The 12,570-nt window shown below is 44.1% G+C and overlaps 1 protein-coding gene across 1 annotated transcript in view; it reads left to right on the top strand.

Moving 5' to 3' along the window:
* CEP192 (centrosomal protein 192) overlaps window positions 1-12,570 on the top strand; it is a 140,625-nt gene that overhangs the window by 6,538 nt on the left and 121,517 nt on the right. The window contains exons 3-4 of the mRNA XM_025365559.1: window positions 877-1,002; window positions 8,366-8,541. Coding sequence (XP_025221344.1) covers window positions 877-1,002; window positions 8,366-8,541 — 302 coding nt within the window. The remainder of the gene's footprint in view (window positions 1-876; window positions 1,003-8,365; window positions 8,542-12,570) is intronic.

Genomic DNA, 12,570 nt, shown 5'->3' with positions numbered 1-12,570 from the left:
TTCCAGCTTTCAGTCTGTCCTAGGTTTGTGAAGTAACTCTTCAAGTAACTCTTGTCATTCTAGTAACTTTCATCTCCTGAAGTCAAGTTTCTCTTCCTTAGAAACTCAACCAGGCTGGGCGTCGTGGCTCATGCCTGTAGTCCCAGCACTTTGGGAGGCCAAGGCGGGCAGATTACTTGAGTTCAGGAGTTTGAGACCAGCCAGCGAAACCCTGTTTACTAAAAATACAAACATTAGCCAGGCGTGATGGCTCATGCCTCTAATCCCAGCTACTCAGGAGGCTGAGACAGGAGAATCGCTTGAACCCAGAAGGCGGAGGTTGCAGTGAGCTGAGATTGGGCCAGTGTACTCCAGCTGGACGACAGAGGGAGACTGTCTCAAAAAAACCCCCAAAACTCAACCAGCTTTTATTTTCTTTACTTTTAAAATTTCTGTTTTATTACCAGATTGATGTTTGGTTAAATACACCTTGTTTTGTATCTTCAACTGGCCTGTGTATAGTTTATACATCCATTACATGTAGGGTCTTGCGTAACGTATACAGTTTGCCTATGCTTAAACGTTCCCATCTTCTCTCAACCTAAACATTTAGTGAGGAGCATCATCTTGACTTTTGGGACGAAGGGGTTGTATTAACGCTGTCAGCTCTTATAGCTTTAAGATTTTTGTGACTGTATTGTTGAATACAGATAAACTCCCCATTGCTGAGCCACAGGTTTCCGTGCTTTGCACAGAGGATGATGGTTTGAAACACAGGGGCCCTGTTTGTTTTTGTCCCTGGTGGTTGGTTTTACTGTCATGCAGCCCTGTGTCATGATGACATTTAAATATGTGTAATTTAATTCTTAACAATTAAAACAAATTTTTTCTGTGTAGGTATCCTGACGTCCAGTCATCGTACTTAGTAGAAGAGAGATTTTCAGTTCCATCCGGGTCATCTCCCAGAAGCCAGAGTGATGCTGAACCAAGAGGGAGGTTACAGCTTAGCTTCCAGGATGGCGAGTAAGTTCATGCCTTCGTTTGCTTGTACTGTGTTAAAAGTAGGTCTTACGCAGTCGTGTGGAAAGTGACAATGTGATTGTGTCTCTAAGTAATTCTGATTAATTCTAAGAATCTTTAAGAGTTCTCTTTTCTTTTTTTTTGAGGCGGAGTTTCACTCATTCCATTGCCCAGGCTGTAGTGCAATGGTGTGATCTTGGCTCATTGTAACCTCTGCCTCCCAGGTTCAAGCAATTCTCCTGCCTCAGCCTCCTGAGTCGCTGGGATTACAGGCATGTGCCACCACACCCAGCTAATTGTTTTTGTATTTTTAGTAGAGATGGGGTTTCACCATGTTGGCCAGGCTAGTCTCAAACTCCTGACCTTGAGTGAACTGCCCGCCTTGGCCACCCAAAGTGCCGGGATTAGAATTACAGGTGTGAGCCACCGCACCCGGCCAAGAGTTTTCTTTGTGCTTTTTAATCACAGTTTTAGTCTTTCAAAACATTTTTTTTATTCTAAAATTAACGTGTGCTATTGAAAAAAACAGAGAATATAGAAAATTATTTGAAGACAGTAAAGGCCTATAATCCCACTAAATAGAGAACAGCCATTTAGTACATTTTTATTTATAGTCTTCCATACTACACATTTTTGTATGTGCATTTATGCCTTTAAATCTTCTTTTTACTCCTAATATGAAACTATAGAAAAAAAATGAAAATTTTTTTATTTTTTTAACAAAATAAGTTAAACTCTTATTCTGTTTATTACACAAAAAATTAAGATGCAGTATTATGTTCAGCTTTCAATTACTATTAATATGAATCTGTGTCATAATGTTAATGGACTGTATACTCAGATCTATGTTGGTCATTTAGATTATTCCAGTTTTGCTATTATAAATGTAATGAACTTCCCTATATGTACATTTATATATACATTTTTCACACCTAGGATATTATTAAGATTTCTAGGGTTTAAATTGCTGAGGTAAAAACAGTGTATTTTAAAGACCATGACAAATTGACACATTGCTCTTGAGAAAACTTGTGCCAGTTTCTTCTCCTAGTAGACGTATGATGAAAATGCCAGCTTCCCCCAGCCCTGCCCGACATTTGATGATGCTAGTTTTAATCTTTGATTTTTGGAGGGAAAAATAATTTATATAATACACATGTGTGTATGCATGGAAGAAAGTCTGGAAGTCTAAAAAACCAAAATGGTAATGGTGGTATTACAGACAATCTTGTTTTCTGTGTTTAAATTTGTATTTGAGTATTTATGGAATTGAACCTACTTTAATGTCTGTTCATTACTTATATTTATGTTGTGAATTGCCTCTTGATAGTCTTTATATATAAGTGCTTTCTTTGTATTAAAGATGTTAACCCTTGTGTATTCATTCCTTCGCTGCGCAGTTTTGACTGAGTACCTACTGTGTGCGCCACATACTTTTCCAGGTGGTTAGGAAATGCCAGTGATTACAACAGATGTTAAACAAGACACTAAAATATGCTAATTTTATAGTATATTAGAAGGGAAAAGTACTAGAAAAAAACAGAATATGATAAGGAGGGTTATTAGGAAGGCTGAAGGCAGTGTTCAGTATGGGTCTCATTGTGGACATAAGATATGAGCCAAGGGCACAATGGCTCATGCCTGTAATCCCAGCACTGTGGAAGGCTAAGGCAGGTAGATCACCTGAGGCCAGGAGTTTGAGACCAGCCTGGCCAACATGGTGAAATCCTATCTCTACCAAAAACACAAAAATTAGCCAAGTGTAATGGCATGTGGCTGTAATCCCAGCTACTTGGGAGGCCGAGGCAGGAGAATTGCTTGAACGTGGGAGGTGGAGGTTGCAGTGAGCCGAGATCACACCACTGCACTCCAGCCTGGGCAACAGAGTGAGACTCTCTGAAAAAAAAAGAAGAAAAAAGATTTGAGCCAAGACTTGAGGGAGGGAGTTAACTATGTGGACGCCCGGGGGAGCAGACTTCAGGCCAAAGGTGCAACCAGCCTGAAGGAACTAAGGCAGGAGCGTCGCCTGCGTGGTCCACAGAGCACAGGGAGGCTGGCGAGGTGGTGAGCAGGACCTTGACTCGTTGCCTGCGTGGTTCACAGAGCACAGGGAGGCTGGCGAGGTGGTGAGCAGGACCTTGACTCAGAGATACGGGAAGCCACTAAAGGGCTACATCTGAACTGTGTTTTAAAAGGCCCACTCTGAGGATCACTTGAGCCCAGGAGATCCAGGCTGCAGTGAGCCGTAATTGCACCACTGCACTCTAGCCTGGATAACAGAGTGAGACCCTGTCTCAAAAAAAGGCCCATTCTGGCTGTTATGTGGAAGAGACTGTAGGAGGCGAGAGGGAGCAGCATGGCACTGAGTCTTGACTGTCTGGAAGTGAGGCAGATGGAAGAGAGCAACCAGGCCTGGTCCTCAGGATGCTTCACGGTGAGAAGCTGGGGACAGGAGGAATCAACAGCGAGATTAAGAGTTAGTGATTAGAGGCAGGAGGAAAACAGAGCATCCTGGAAGCCATGTCAAGAGCATGTACAAAAGGAGAGTTACCCAACTATGTCAAATAAAATGAGGGCAAAGAATTGACCCTTGGAATTAGCATAGATTAGGTCATTCGGAACCCCAATAAGTAGTTTGGTGGAAGCAGGGACAGGCGCCGTGATGGCCTACTCAGAGTGGGTTTCAGAGAGAACGGGAGTTACTGTTAGAGGCAGTAGACAGCTTGTGGAGTTTTGCTGTGAAAGGGAGTAGAGAAACGAGGTTATGATAGCTGGATGGTTGTAGTGGGTGAAGAAAAGTTTCACTTTGTTTTTTCTTGTGGTGGGAGAAGTTGCTGCTTGTTTACGTGATAACAGGAGTAATCTCCTGGGAAGGGTAAAACTTGCTGATGTAGAAAGGGAAGAGAATTGCTGCAGTAACGTCTGTGTCAGTAAGAGAGGGTGGGCCACAATGTGCAGTGCGGGGAATGGCTTGAGCTGGGTAGGACTGCGGACAGTTCCTCTGCGGGAACAGGTGGGAGGCTGTCCTGGGTGGGTGCATGTAGTGGTAAGGATCTGTGGAAGTTACCTTTTCAGTGCTTCAGGCTAAAAGTAGGGTTAGTGAAGTAGGAAGTATAATCATCAAGTCAGAGTGAGGGTGGAGGAGGAGGAGTTTGGTGGTTTAAAAAAAAGATGTAAAATTATCACATGGGAGCATAGGAAAATGAATGGACAGGGTTGAAATGTTAGGATTCCTAGACGACATCAAGGGCCCAACTTGAGGGCCATGGGCATGACTGTTCAGGGTGATTGTGGTGTTTCTCCAGCCACATTGAGCTTAGGAGTGCCGGTGAAGAGGAGGCAGAGAATTGGATTTAACCAGGGTTGTAGTTTATAAAGGGAGTAAGGGACAAGGTTGCTGAGGATGTGATATTGGCCATGGGCTTTAGGTTAAGGAGGAGGAGAGGGTATGGACAGTGGGAGGGAGAGTGATGTGGTGGTACAGATGGGTTGCAGGTGCAGGTGGGGTCAGCATCATATAGTTGTGGTACTAGAGGCAAGAGGGGTAGTAGGTGATTCAGAGCTGTGAGGCTCTAGGGAGAGTGACCTGGAAGTGGCACTGAGGGCAAGAAGGGCGTATATATTCCATCTCCACACCGGGTGATGATGCCACGGCTGTGGGAGAGATGAGGGTCCCCTGTTGTCAGAGCTTGGGGGTAGTAATGTCCTCACAGGATATTCAGGCTTTCATTAAAGCAGTAAAAGGTGAAAGGAATGTTCAGAGAAGGGATTCAGGAATGGCAGATCTTGTCAACCCAGCTCTGTAAATTACAGAAGGCACAGTAGAAGGGTTTTGTTTGTTGGGGAGTAGAAGCGCTGGGCAGTCTTAAGGGGCTTGGCGTGCCAGCAGTGAGGCATCCTGGCTGGTTTTAGGAGCTGAAATTCGGTAGTTAAAGGGCCTTGGGAAGGTAGTCCCACTCACCTGTTGCTGTGAGGAAACCGCAAATGTCAGGGATGGGAGGGCATCTTGAGGGTATCCCCTTGACTCTTGCTGGAGGCAGGAGCTCTGGAAACTGGTCCTGTTGGTCCTTGTTGATGGAAGACGGGAGGCCTGGCGAGATGGAGTCTTAGACTCAGTGCCTGGGGAGAGGTAAGTGCTTGGAGCTAGCTCTTGAGGTTTGAACAGTCTGAAGCCCTGAGTTGTTGGTCTGAGTATAGGGCTTCCTTGGACGCTGTACTGGAGGGCCAGCAGCCGGGAGAGGCAAAGCCCCAGTCTCCTGGTGAGGGGTGACTTCTTTGACCCCTTCTTGGGGAGGAGGGAATTTGTGTTTCAAAATGTCTTTATTCTAATCTTGGAATAAATTAATATTTTAGCTGAGTACAGAATTTTAGGATGAAAATAAATTTTCACACAATTTTGAAGATATTGCTACATTGTACGTGAAGTCTGGTGTAATCGCAGTACTTGGTTTTTTATCTGAACTATGTTTTCTCTGGAAATTTTAGAATCCCGTCTGAGTCCCTTGTGGGTGGGGCTGTTTTCCCCCATTCACTAAATTCTTTTTTTTTTTTTTTTTTTTTTTGAGACGGAGTCTCGCTCTGTCGCCCAGGCTGGAGTGCAGTGGCCAGATCTCAGCTCACTGCAAGCTCCGCCTCCCGGGTTCACGCCATTCTTCTGCCTCAGCCTCCCGAGTAGCTGGGACTACAGGTGCCCGCCACCTTGCCCGGCTAGTTTTTTGTATTTGTTTTTTAGTGGAGACGGGGTTTCACCATGTTAGCCCATGTTGGGATGGTCTCGATCTCCTGACCTCGTGATCCGCCCGTCTTGGCCTCCCAAAGTGCTGGGATTACAGGCTTGAGCCACCGCGCCCGGCCCCATTCACTAAATTCTAATTGGCATCGATTTGGAGATCAGTTCTAGATAATTACGGCTTTTCTTCTAGTTTTTCCTTTTCTTTTTCCAGAGCTACTGTTTTGGATTGCCTGGGTTGTTCTATTTCTATTTTTTTCCCTTTTTTTCTGTTTTAGTGCAAAAAGACATTGTTCTAGGTAAGTTTCTTTTTTTCTCCCTGCTCATTAAATCATTTGGCAATCATAATTTTAATCATGAGAGCTCTTTTTTTGACCTTTTTTTAAAATGGGCCGTTTTTGTGGATGTACACTTGACCCTCCAACAACCCGAGTTTGAACTGTGTGGTTCCACTTACAAGCAGATTTCTTTCAACCAAACGTGGATGGAAAATACAGTATCTGTGGATGTGAAACCTGAATGTAGTCAGTGCTAACTGTGGGACTTGAATATTGCATATTTTGGTAGACCAGGGGTCCTGGAACCGGTCCCCCATGTATACCGAGGGTTGAGTGTAACAGCTACATGGATACTTCTGAAGATTCTAATTAGAAATTTTGAAAGTTCTGTAAACTGTTCCTTTTCCCCAGGGCTGCTTGTATAGTTTGTTCATTTTTATTTTTGTCTCTTGAACTGCTCCTGTTTTTCTTGTCTGATTTCTGGCTGGCTTCTAGGCTGCCTAGCGTGGGCATCGTTATCCGTTGTGTATGTAACTCTCGTTTCTCATTGACTTCCCCGCAAGAGGGACGTTGTTCCTGGCCGTTTACTGTAGAGCGCGCAGGCTGGAGTCTTAAATTTTATGCCAGATGTTTAATGCTTTCTTCTGGGCCATTGTTATTGCCGTGACTTCGTTCTCCACAGGCATTTTCTGTGCTTTGATTGCAGGCAAGCGCTTCCCTCCCCCTTGCCAGGTGTTCGCTGTCGTGTGTGCATGGCTGTTGTCTCTGGGGTGGGGCAGAAGGGTGGGCGCTCCTGCCACACTTCATGCCGGGCTTTCAGTCCCCCCTCTCCTGCCGTCCTGGCTCCCTCCTGCCCTCCTCCTGCCTGTAGCCACGGAACATTTTTGTGGTTCTTCCTGGCAGATTTGTTTCCTTCTCTGCTTCCGGGCCCTTCCGTTCTTGGATTGCGGCTTTCTTTCCGCTGCACACCCCGTCTTTCTTTCCCCTGCACACCCCGTCTTTCTTTCCCCTGCACACCCCGTCTTTCTTTCCCCTGCACACCCCGTCTGCTTTTCGGATTCCAGAATCTGGGGTAAGCATGGGTGAGGACTGGTAGTTCTTACCCAGATTGCCTCACTTTTATAGCTTTCCTTGCTGTCATTTTATTGAACACTTGGAAGTTGCTCTTTCCTGTTTAACTGGAAACTTGTGACTTAGTTTGAAAAGTTGTTTTGAGCTAGTAAAAATAGAGGATATCTGTAGTTTTGACGAAGTAGCTTTTTTAGAGGGATGGTGGTGAATGTGGAGTGCTCTGCTCTCCACTGACCCTGTCATTCTAAAGTTCTGGTGGTCATACTGCATGCTTTTCTCAGGGTGGGGCTTTAAAATATGGAATGGACCTAAATGTCCTGACTTGTTGTTTATTTATTTCCTGTCACCATCTTGCTCCCCCACCTCTTTTCCTTTCTGTCCTTGCTACCCCTTGACTTTGTAACTATGCGTAGTCTTTCCATCTATGCCTTTCCTTTCCTGTACTCAATGAAGTTTTCCTGTACCTACCCACGAGGGCACCTTTGGCTTAAGCTAGTGACTTTGTATGTACTACAGCTCCAGTAAAGAGATGGAGAAACTGGGAAGTAAATTGTAGTTAGGGTTGGAGTGTTGCCTCAGGCATGAAGGGTTGGGATTTGAGAAATACGGAAGGGCTTTTAAAAAAAAATTCATCCCGGCCAAATTTGAGTCTGGCTCTTGGTATCAGTATGTCATGTAATGAATTTGTTGCATTTAGAGGCTTTTTCCTGAAGTTCCATTCCCACTCCTCCTCTTTCTGTGGTGAGCTGCTCTAGACCCAAGAGTTTTTGGAGTAGGGTGGGAGGAAAATAGCCTGTAAGAAAAATACTTTCATCCACACAGAAAACAGCAGAGGCAGAAAGAAAGATAAGGACAAGAACCAGGACTAGGGATAAAAGTAAAAACAATTGAAACCTTTATTAATTCAGAGATTTGGCTATTTTGGCAAATATGCCAATATCCTTTAAGTCTGCAGATTTTAGAAAGCTGTATTATATAGCCTGGTTTCAAGGATACTTATTCTGGAAATAAAAAAACCACTTTTTGCTGCTTGAGAGAAAGAGCAGCTGTATGTCGTTCTCTTTGATTTTGGTAGACCGTATATCACTGGACCCAAAAGGTTGATTCGGTCCGCCGAATACCGTGCAGTGTTAGCAGTTGTACTTTTCTGGCTAGACTCAGATGTTTCTTTTTGTTGCTTCCATTTTTTCTTTTTAAGAGGTGAAACACATAACTGATTAATAGATATTTTGTAGATTTACCCAAGGTAACTAACATTTTATCATTCTTCTGTTTCCTAATAAAAAAGTTCTATCTCTAGGAAAAAGAGCTATGTGGAAAGTCAGCATTTGTCAAATGCTCTCAGCAAACAGTCAGCTTTCCAAATGGAGACAGCAGGACCAGAAGAGGAGCCAGCCGGAGCTACAGAATCCTTGCAGGACCAAGATCTTTTCAACAGGGCTTCACCACTGGAACGAGCACAAGGTACTGAACTATTGGAAATTATTTCTTAATGCATATGTTTTTATTTCCTTTTTCATTTCCCCAGCTTTGGAATTTTTTTTTTTTTTTTAAGGAAGAGTGTCACTCCTGTGGCCCAGGCTGGAGTGCAGTGGTGTGATCACAACTCACTGCAGCCTCAACTTCCTGGGCTGCTCAACCTCTCTTCCCACCTCAGCCTCCTTAGTAGCTGAATCTACAGGCACACACCACCATGCTGGGCTAACTTTTTGTGTTTTTAGTAGAGACAGGGTTTCGCCATGTTGCCCAGGCTGGGCTCGAACTCCTGGGCTCAAGAGATCTGCTGTGCCTTGGGCTGCCAAAATGCTGGGATTATGGGCATGAACCACTGTGCCTGGCCTTTTTTGTTTCCTTTTCCTTAATTTTGAGATGGATTCTAGCTGTGTTGCCCAGGCTGGTCATTAACTCCTGGGCTCAAGCAATACTCTCACCTCAGCCTCTCGAGCAGCTGGAACTGGATGCATGTATCGTCACTCCTGGCTTGGATGTATTCATTTTGTCGTATCATACCGTAAACTGAAAGTGCTTTGGTTTGCATTGTACCTGTTAATATCATGTTTACAGTACTTTTATAGGAAAAGGTCTCCTCTTAACCTTGTTGACTGATTTAAGCTGAAATTCTCTTTGCTTTGGAAACCATGCTGTCGGATGGCCACAGCATACTTTATATTCAAGATAAGCCTATTTTTAGTGCATCTTCCACTTTTCTTCCACTATTTAATTTATATTCTTATTGAGAGTCAATTTTGTTTCTAAGCTTATTTTTTTAAATAAAACTGGTGAATTATAAGTTCTAAAATAAATTATTGTTTCTAAGAAAACTAGGTTGAATGTATTGGAAATACTCAAGGGTAAGGCATTTGAAAAATTACCCTTGGGCCAGGCACGGTGGCTTACGCCTGTAACCTCAGCACTTTGGGAGGCCGAGGTGGGCAGATCACCTGAGGTCAGAAGTTCAAGACTAGCCTAGCCAACATGGCGAAACCCTGTCTCTCCTAAAAATACAAAAATTAGCCAGGCATGGTGGTGGCTCTCTGTAATCCCGGCTACTTGGGAGGCTGAGGCAGGAGAGTTGCGTGAACCCGGGAGGCGGAGGTTGCAGTGAGCCGAGGTTGTGCCACTGTACTCCAGCCTGGGTGACAGTGTGAGATTCTGTCTCAAAAAGAAAAATTGCTCTCCAATTAGATGTGGAGAAGAAACTACAAAAATATGGGGGTTCAGGCACAGTGGCTCACGCCTGTAATTCTAGCACTTTGGGAGATCGAGGTGGGTGAATGGCTTGAGCCCAGGAGTTCAAGATCAGCCTGGGCAACAAGGTGAAACTCTGTCTCTACAAAAAATACAAAAATTAGCAGGGCATAGTGCTGTGCGCCTTAAGTCCCAGCTACTTGGGAGGCTGAGTTGGGATTGCTTAAGCCCAGGAGGTCAAGGTGATCATGCCATTGCACTCTAGCCTGGGAGACAGACCCAGACCCTGTCTCAAAAATAAATAAATAAATAAAAATATAGGGAAAGTTGTTTTAAAAAATTATAGGTTTCTGCTGTCTGATTGCTCTTAAGTACTCTGCATTCACTTTCTTTCGTCAAAGAAATCAAAACTGGAAATTGAAAAGTTCATTTTATGTACTTACATAGCAGTGGTATTCTGTAACTCCAAAACTAGTTCAGTACTCAAAAGGACTTGCCTGATTGTATGTTGTAAGATTGATGAATGAGTGCACATTATATGTTAGAAAAATTTTAAGGGAGGTTTGTGTTTCTCTTGATGAAAAATGTTATATATGTGAAAGAAAAGAGGGATATTATAACTCAAATAAGCAATAAAAGAAAAAAATAGATGAATTGGACTTCAGAATTGAAAACTTTTGTGCTTCAAAAGACACTATCAAGAAAGGGAAAAGACTGGGCCAGGCGCAGTGGCTCACGTCTGGAATCCTAGGACTTTGGGAGGCCGAGGCGGGTGGATCACCTGAGGTCGGGAGATTGAGACCAGCCTGACCAACGTGGAGAAACCCCATCTCTACTAAAAATACAAAATTAGTTGGGCGTGGCGGCACATGCCTGTAATCCCAGCTACGTGGGAGGCTGAGGCAGGAGAACCGCTTGAACATGGTAGGCGGAGCTTGCGGTGAGCTGAGATCGCGCCATTGCACTCCAGCCTGGATAGTAAGAGTGAAACTCCGTCTCAAAAAAAAAGAAGTTGTACAAATGACCAGTAAACACATGAAAATATATGCAGTATCATTAGACATCCAGGAAATGCAATTCAGAACCACAGTGAGGCTGGACACAATGGTTCATGCCTGTAATCCCAGCACTTTGGGAGGCTGAGGTGAGTGGATCATTTGAGGTCAGGAGTTCAAGACCAGCTTGGCCAATATGGTGAAACTCCACCTCTACTAAAACTACAAAAATTAGCTGGGTGTAGTGGTGCACGCTTGTAGTCCCAGCTACTCGGGTGATTTTTCTGAGGCAGAGGGAGATTGCGCCACTGCATTCCAGCCTGGATGACAGAGAGAGACTGTCTCAAGAAAAAAAAACAAAAAAAAGTCCGGGCATGGTGGCTCAAGCCTGTAATCTCAGCACTTTGGGAGGCTGAGGCGGGTGGATCACAAGGTCAGGAGATCGAGACCATCCTGGCTAACATGGTGAAACCCCGTCTCTGCCGAAAATACAAAAATTACCCAGGTGTGGTGGCGGGTGCCTGTAGTCCCAGCTACTTGGGAGGTTGAGGCGGGAGAATAGCGTGAACCCAGGAGGCGGAGCTTGCAGTGAGCTGAGATTGCGCCACTGCACTCCAGCCTGGGCGACAGAGTGAGACTCCATCTCAAAAAAAAAAAAAAAAAAAAAAAAAAGAAACAGTAAAAACAAAACCACAGTGAGCTGCTGCTTCACACTTTATAGGCTAGGCTAACTATAATTTTAAAAAAAAATGGAAAATAACGTGTTTGTGAGGATGTGGAGAAACTGAAATCCTCCTACATTATTGGTAGAAATGTAAAGTGGCACAGCCACTTTGGAAAGCAGTTTGACAGTTCCTCAAAACGTTAACTGTTGTGTTACCATGTTACTTGGCATTTGCACTCCTAGGTATATACCCAAGAGAAAGGAAACCGTATGTCCACACAAAAACTTGTGGGTTTTTTTTGAGACAGAGTCTTGGTCTGTCCCCCAGGCTGAAGTGCGTGGTGTGATCTCGGCTCAGTGCAACCTTCGCCTCTTGAGATCTAGTGATTCTCCTGCCTCAGCCTCCCGAGTAGCTGGGATTGCAAGCGTGCACCACTACACCCAGCTAATTTCTGTAGTTTTAGTAGAGGCGGGGTTTCACCATATTGGCCAGGCTGGTCTCAAAGTCCTGACCTCAAGTAATCCACCCGCCTCAGCCTCCCAAAGTGCCGGGATTACAGGCGTGAGCCCCTGTGTCCGACCTCACACAAAACCTTGTATGTGAATATTCATAGCGCCATTACAACAGCCAAAAAGTGGAAGCAATTCAGGTGTTAATAAACTGATGAATGGACAAAGAAAATGTAGTATGGCCACATGAGTGGAGTATCACTCATCCACAAAAAGGAGCAAAGTACTGATACGTGCTTTAATACAGGTGAGCCTTGAAAACATGCCAAGTGAAAGAAGACAGACAGGAAGGCCACAAAGTGTATGACTCTGTTTATCCATAGGGAAATCTATAGATACAGAGTAGCAAATAACAGAAAGTAAATTCCTGGTTGTCAGAGGCTGGCAGGTAGCGGGAATGGGGAGTGACTGCTAATGCGTATAGTGTTTCATTTTGGAATAATGGAAATAGTGGTGATGGCTGCACAACCTAGTGAACGTACTAAAAGGCCCTGAATTGTATGCTTTAAAAGAATGAATTAATGATATGTGAATTGTATGTATCAATTAAAAAAACCTCCCATGTACTTATCCATTGGTATAGGATTTTGTCATACTTGCATCATCTCTCCTTTTTACTACTTTTTTCTGATATTT

This window comes from Theropithecus gelada, chromosome 18 (assembly GCF_003255815.1).
Source record: "Theropithecus gelada isolate Dixy chromosome 18, Tgel_1.0, whole genome shotgun sequence".
Taxonomy (NCBI): Eukaryota; Metazoa; Chordata; class Mammalia; order Primates; family Cercopithecidae; genus Theropithecus; species Theropithecus gelada.
The sequence above is the reverse complement of the archived record's forward strand: the minus strand, read 5'-3'. Positions and strand labels throughout refer to the sequence as shown.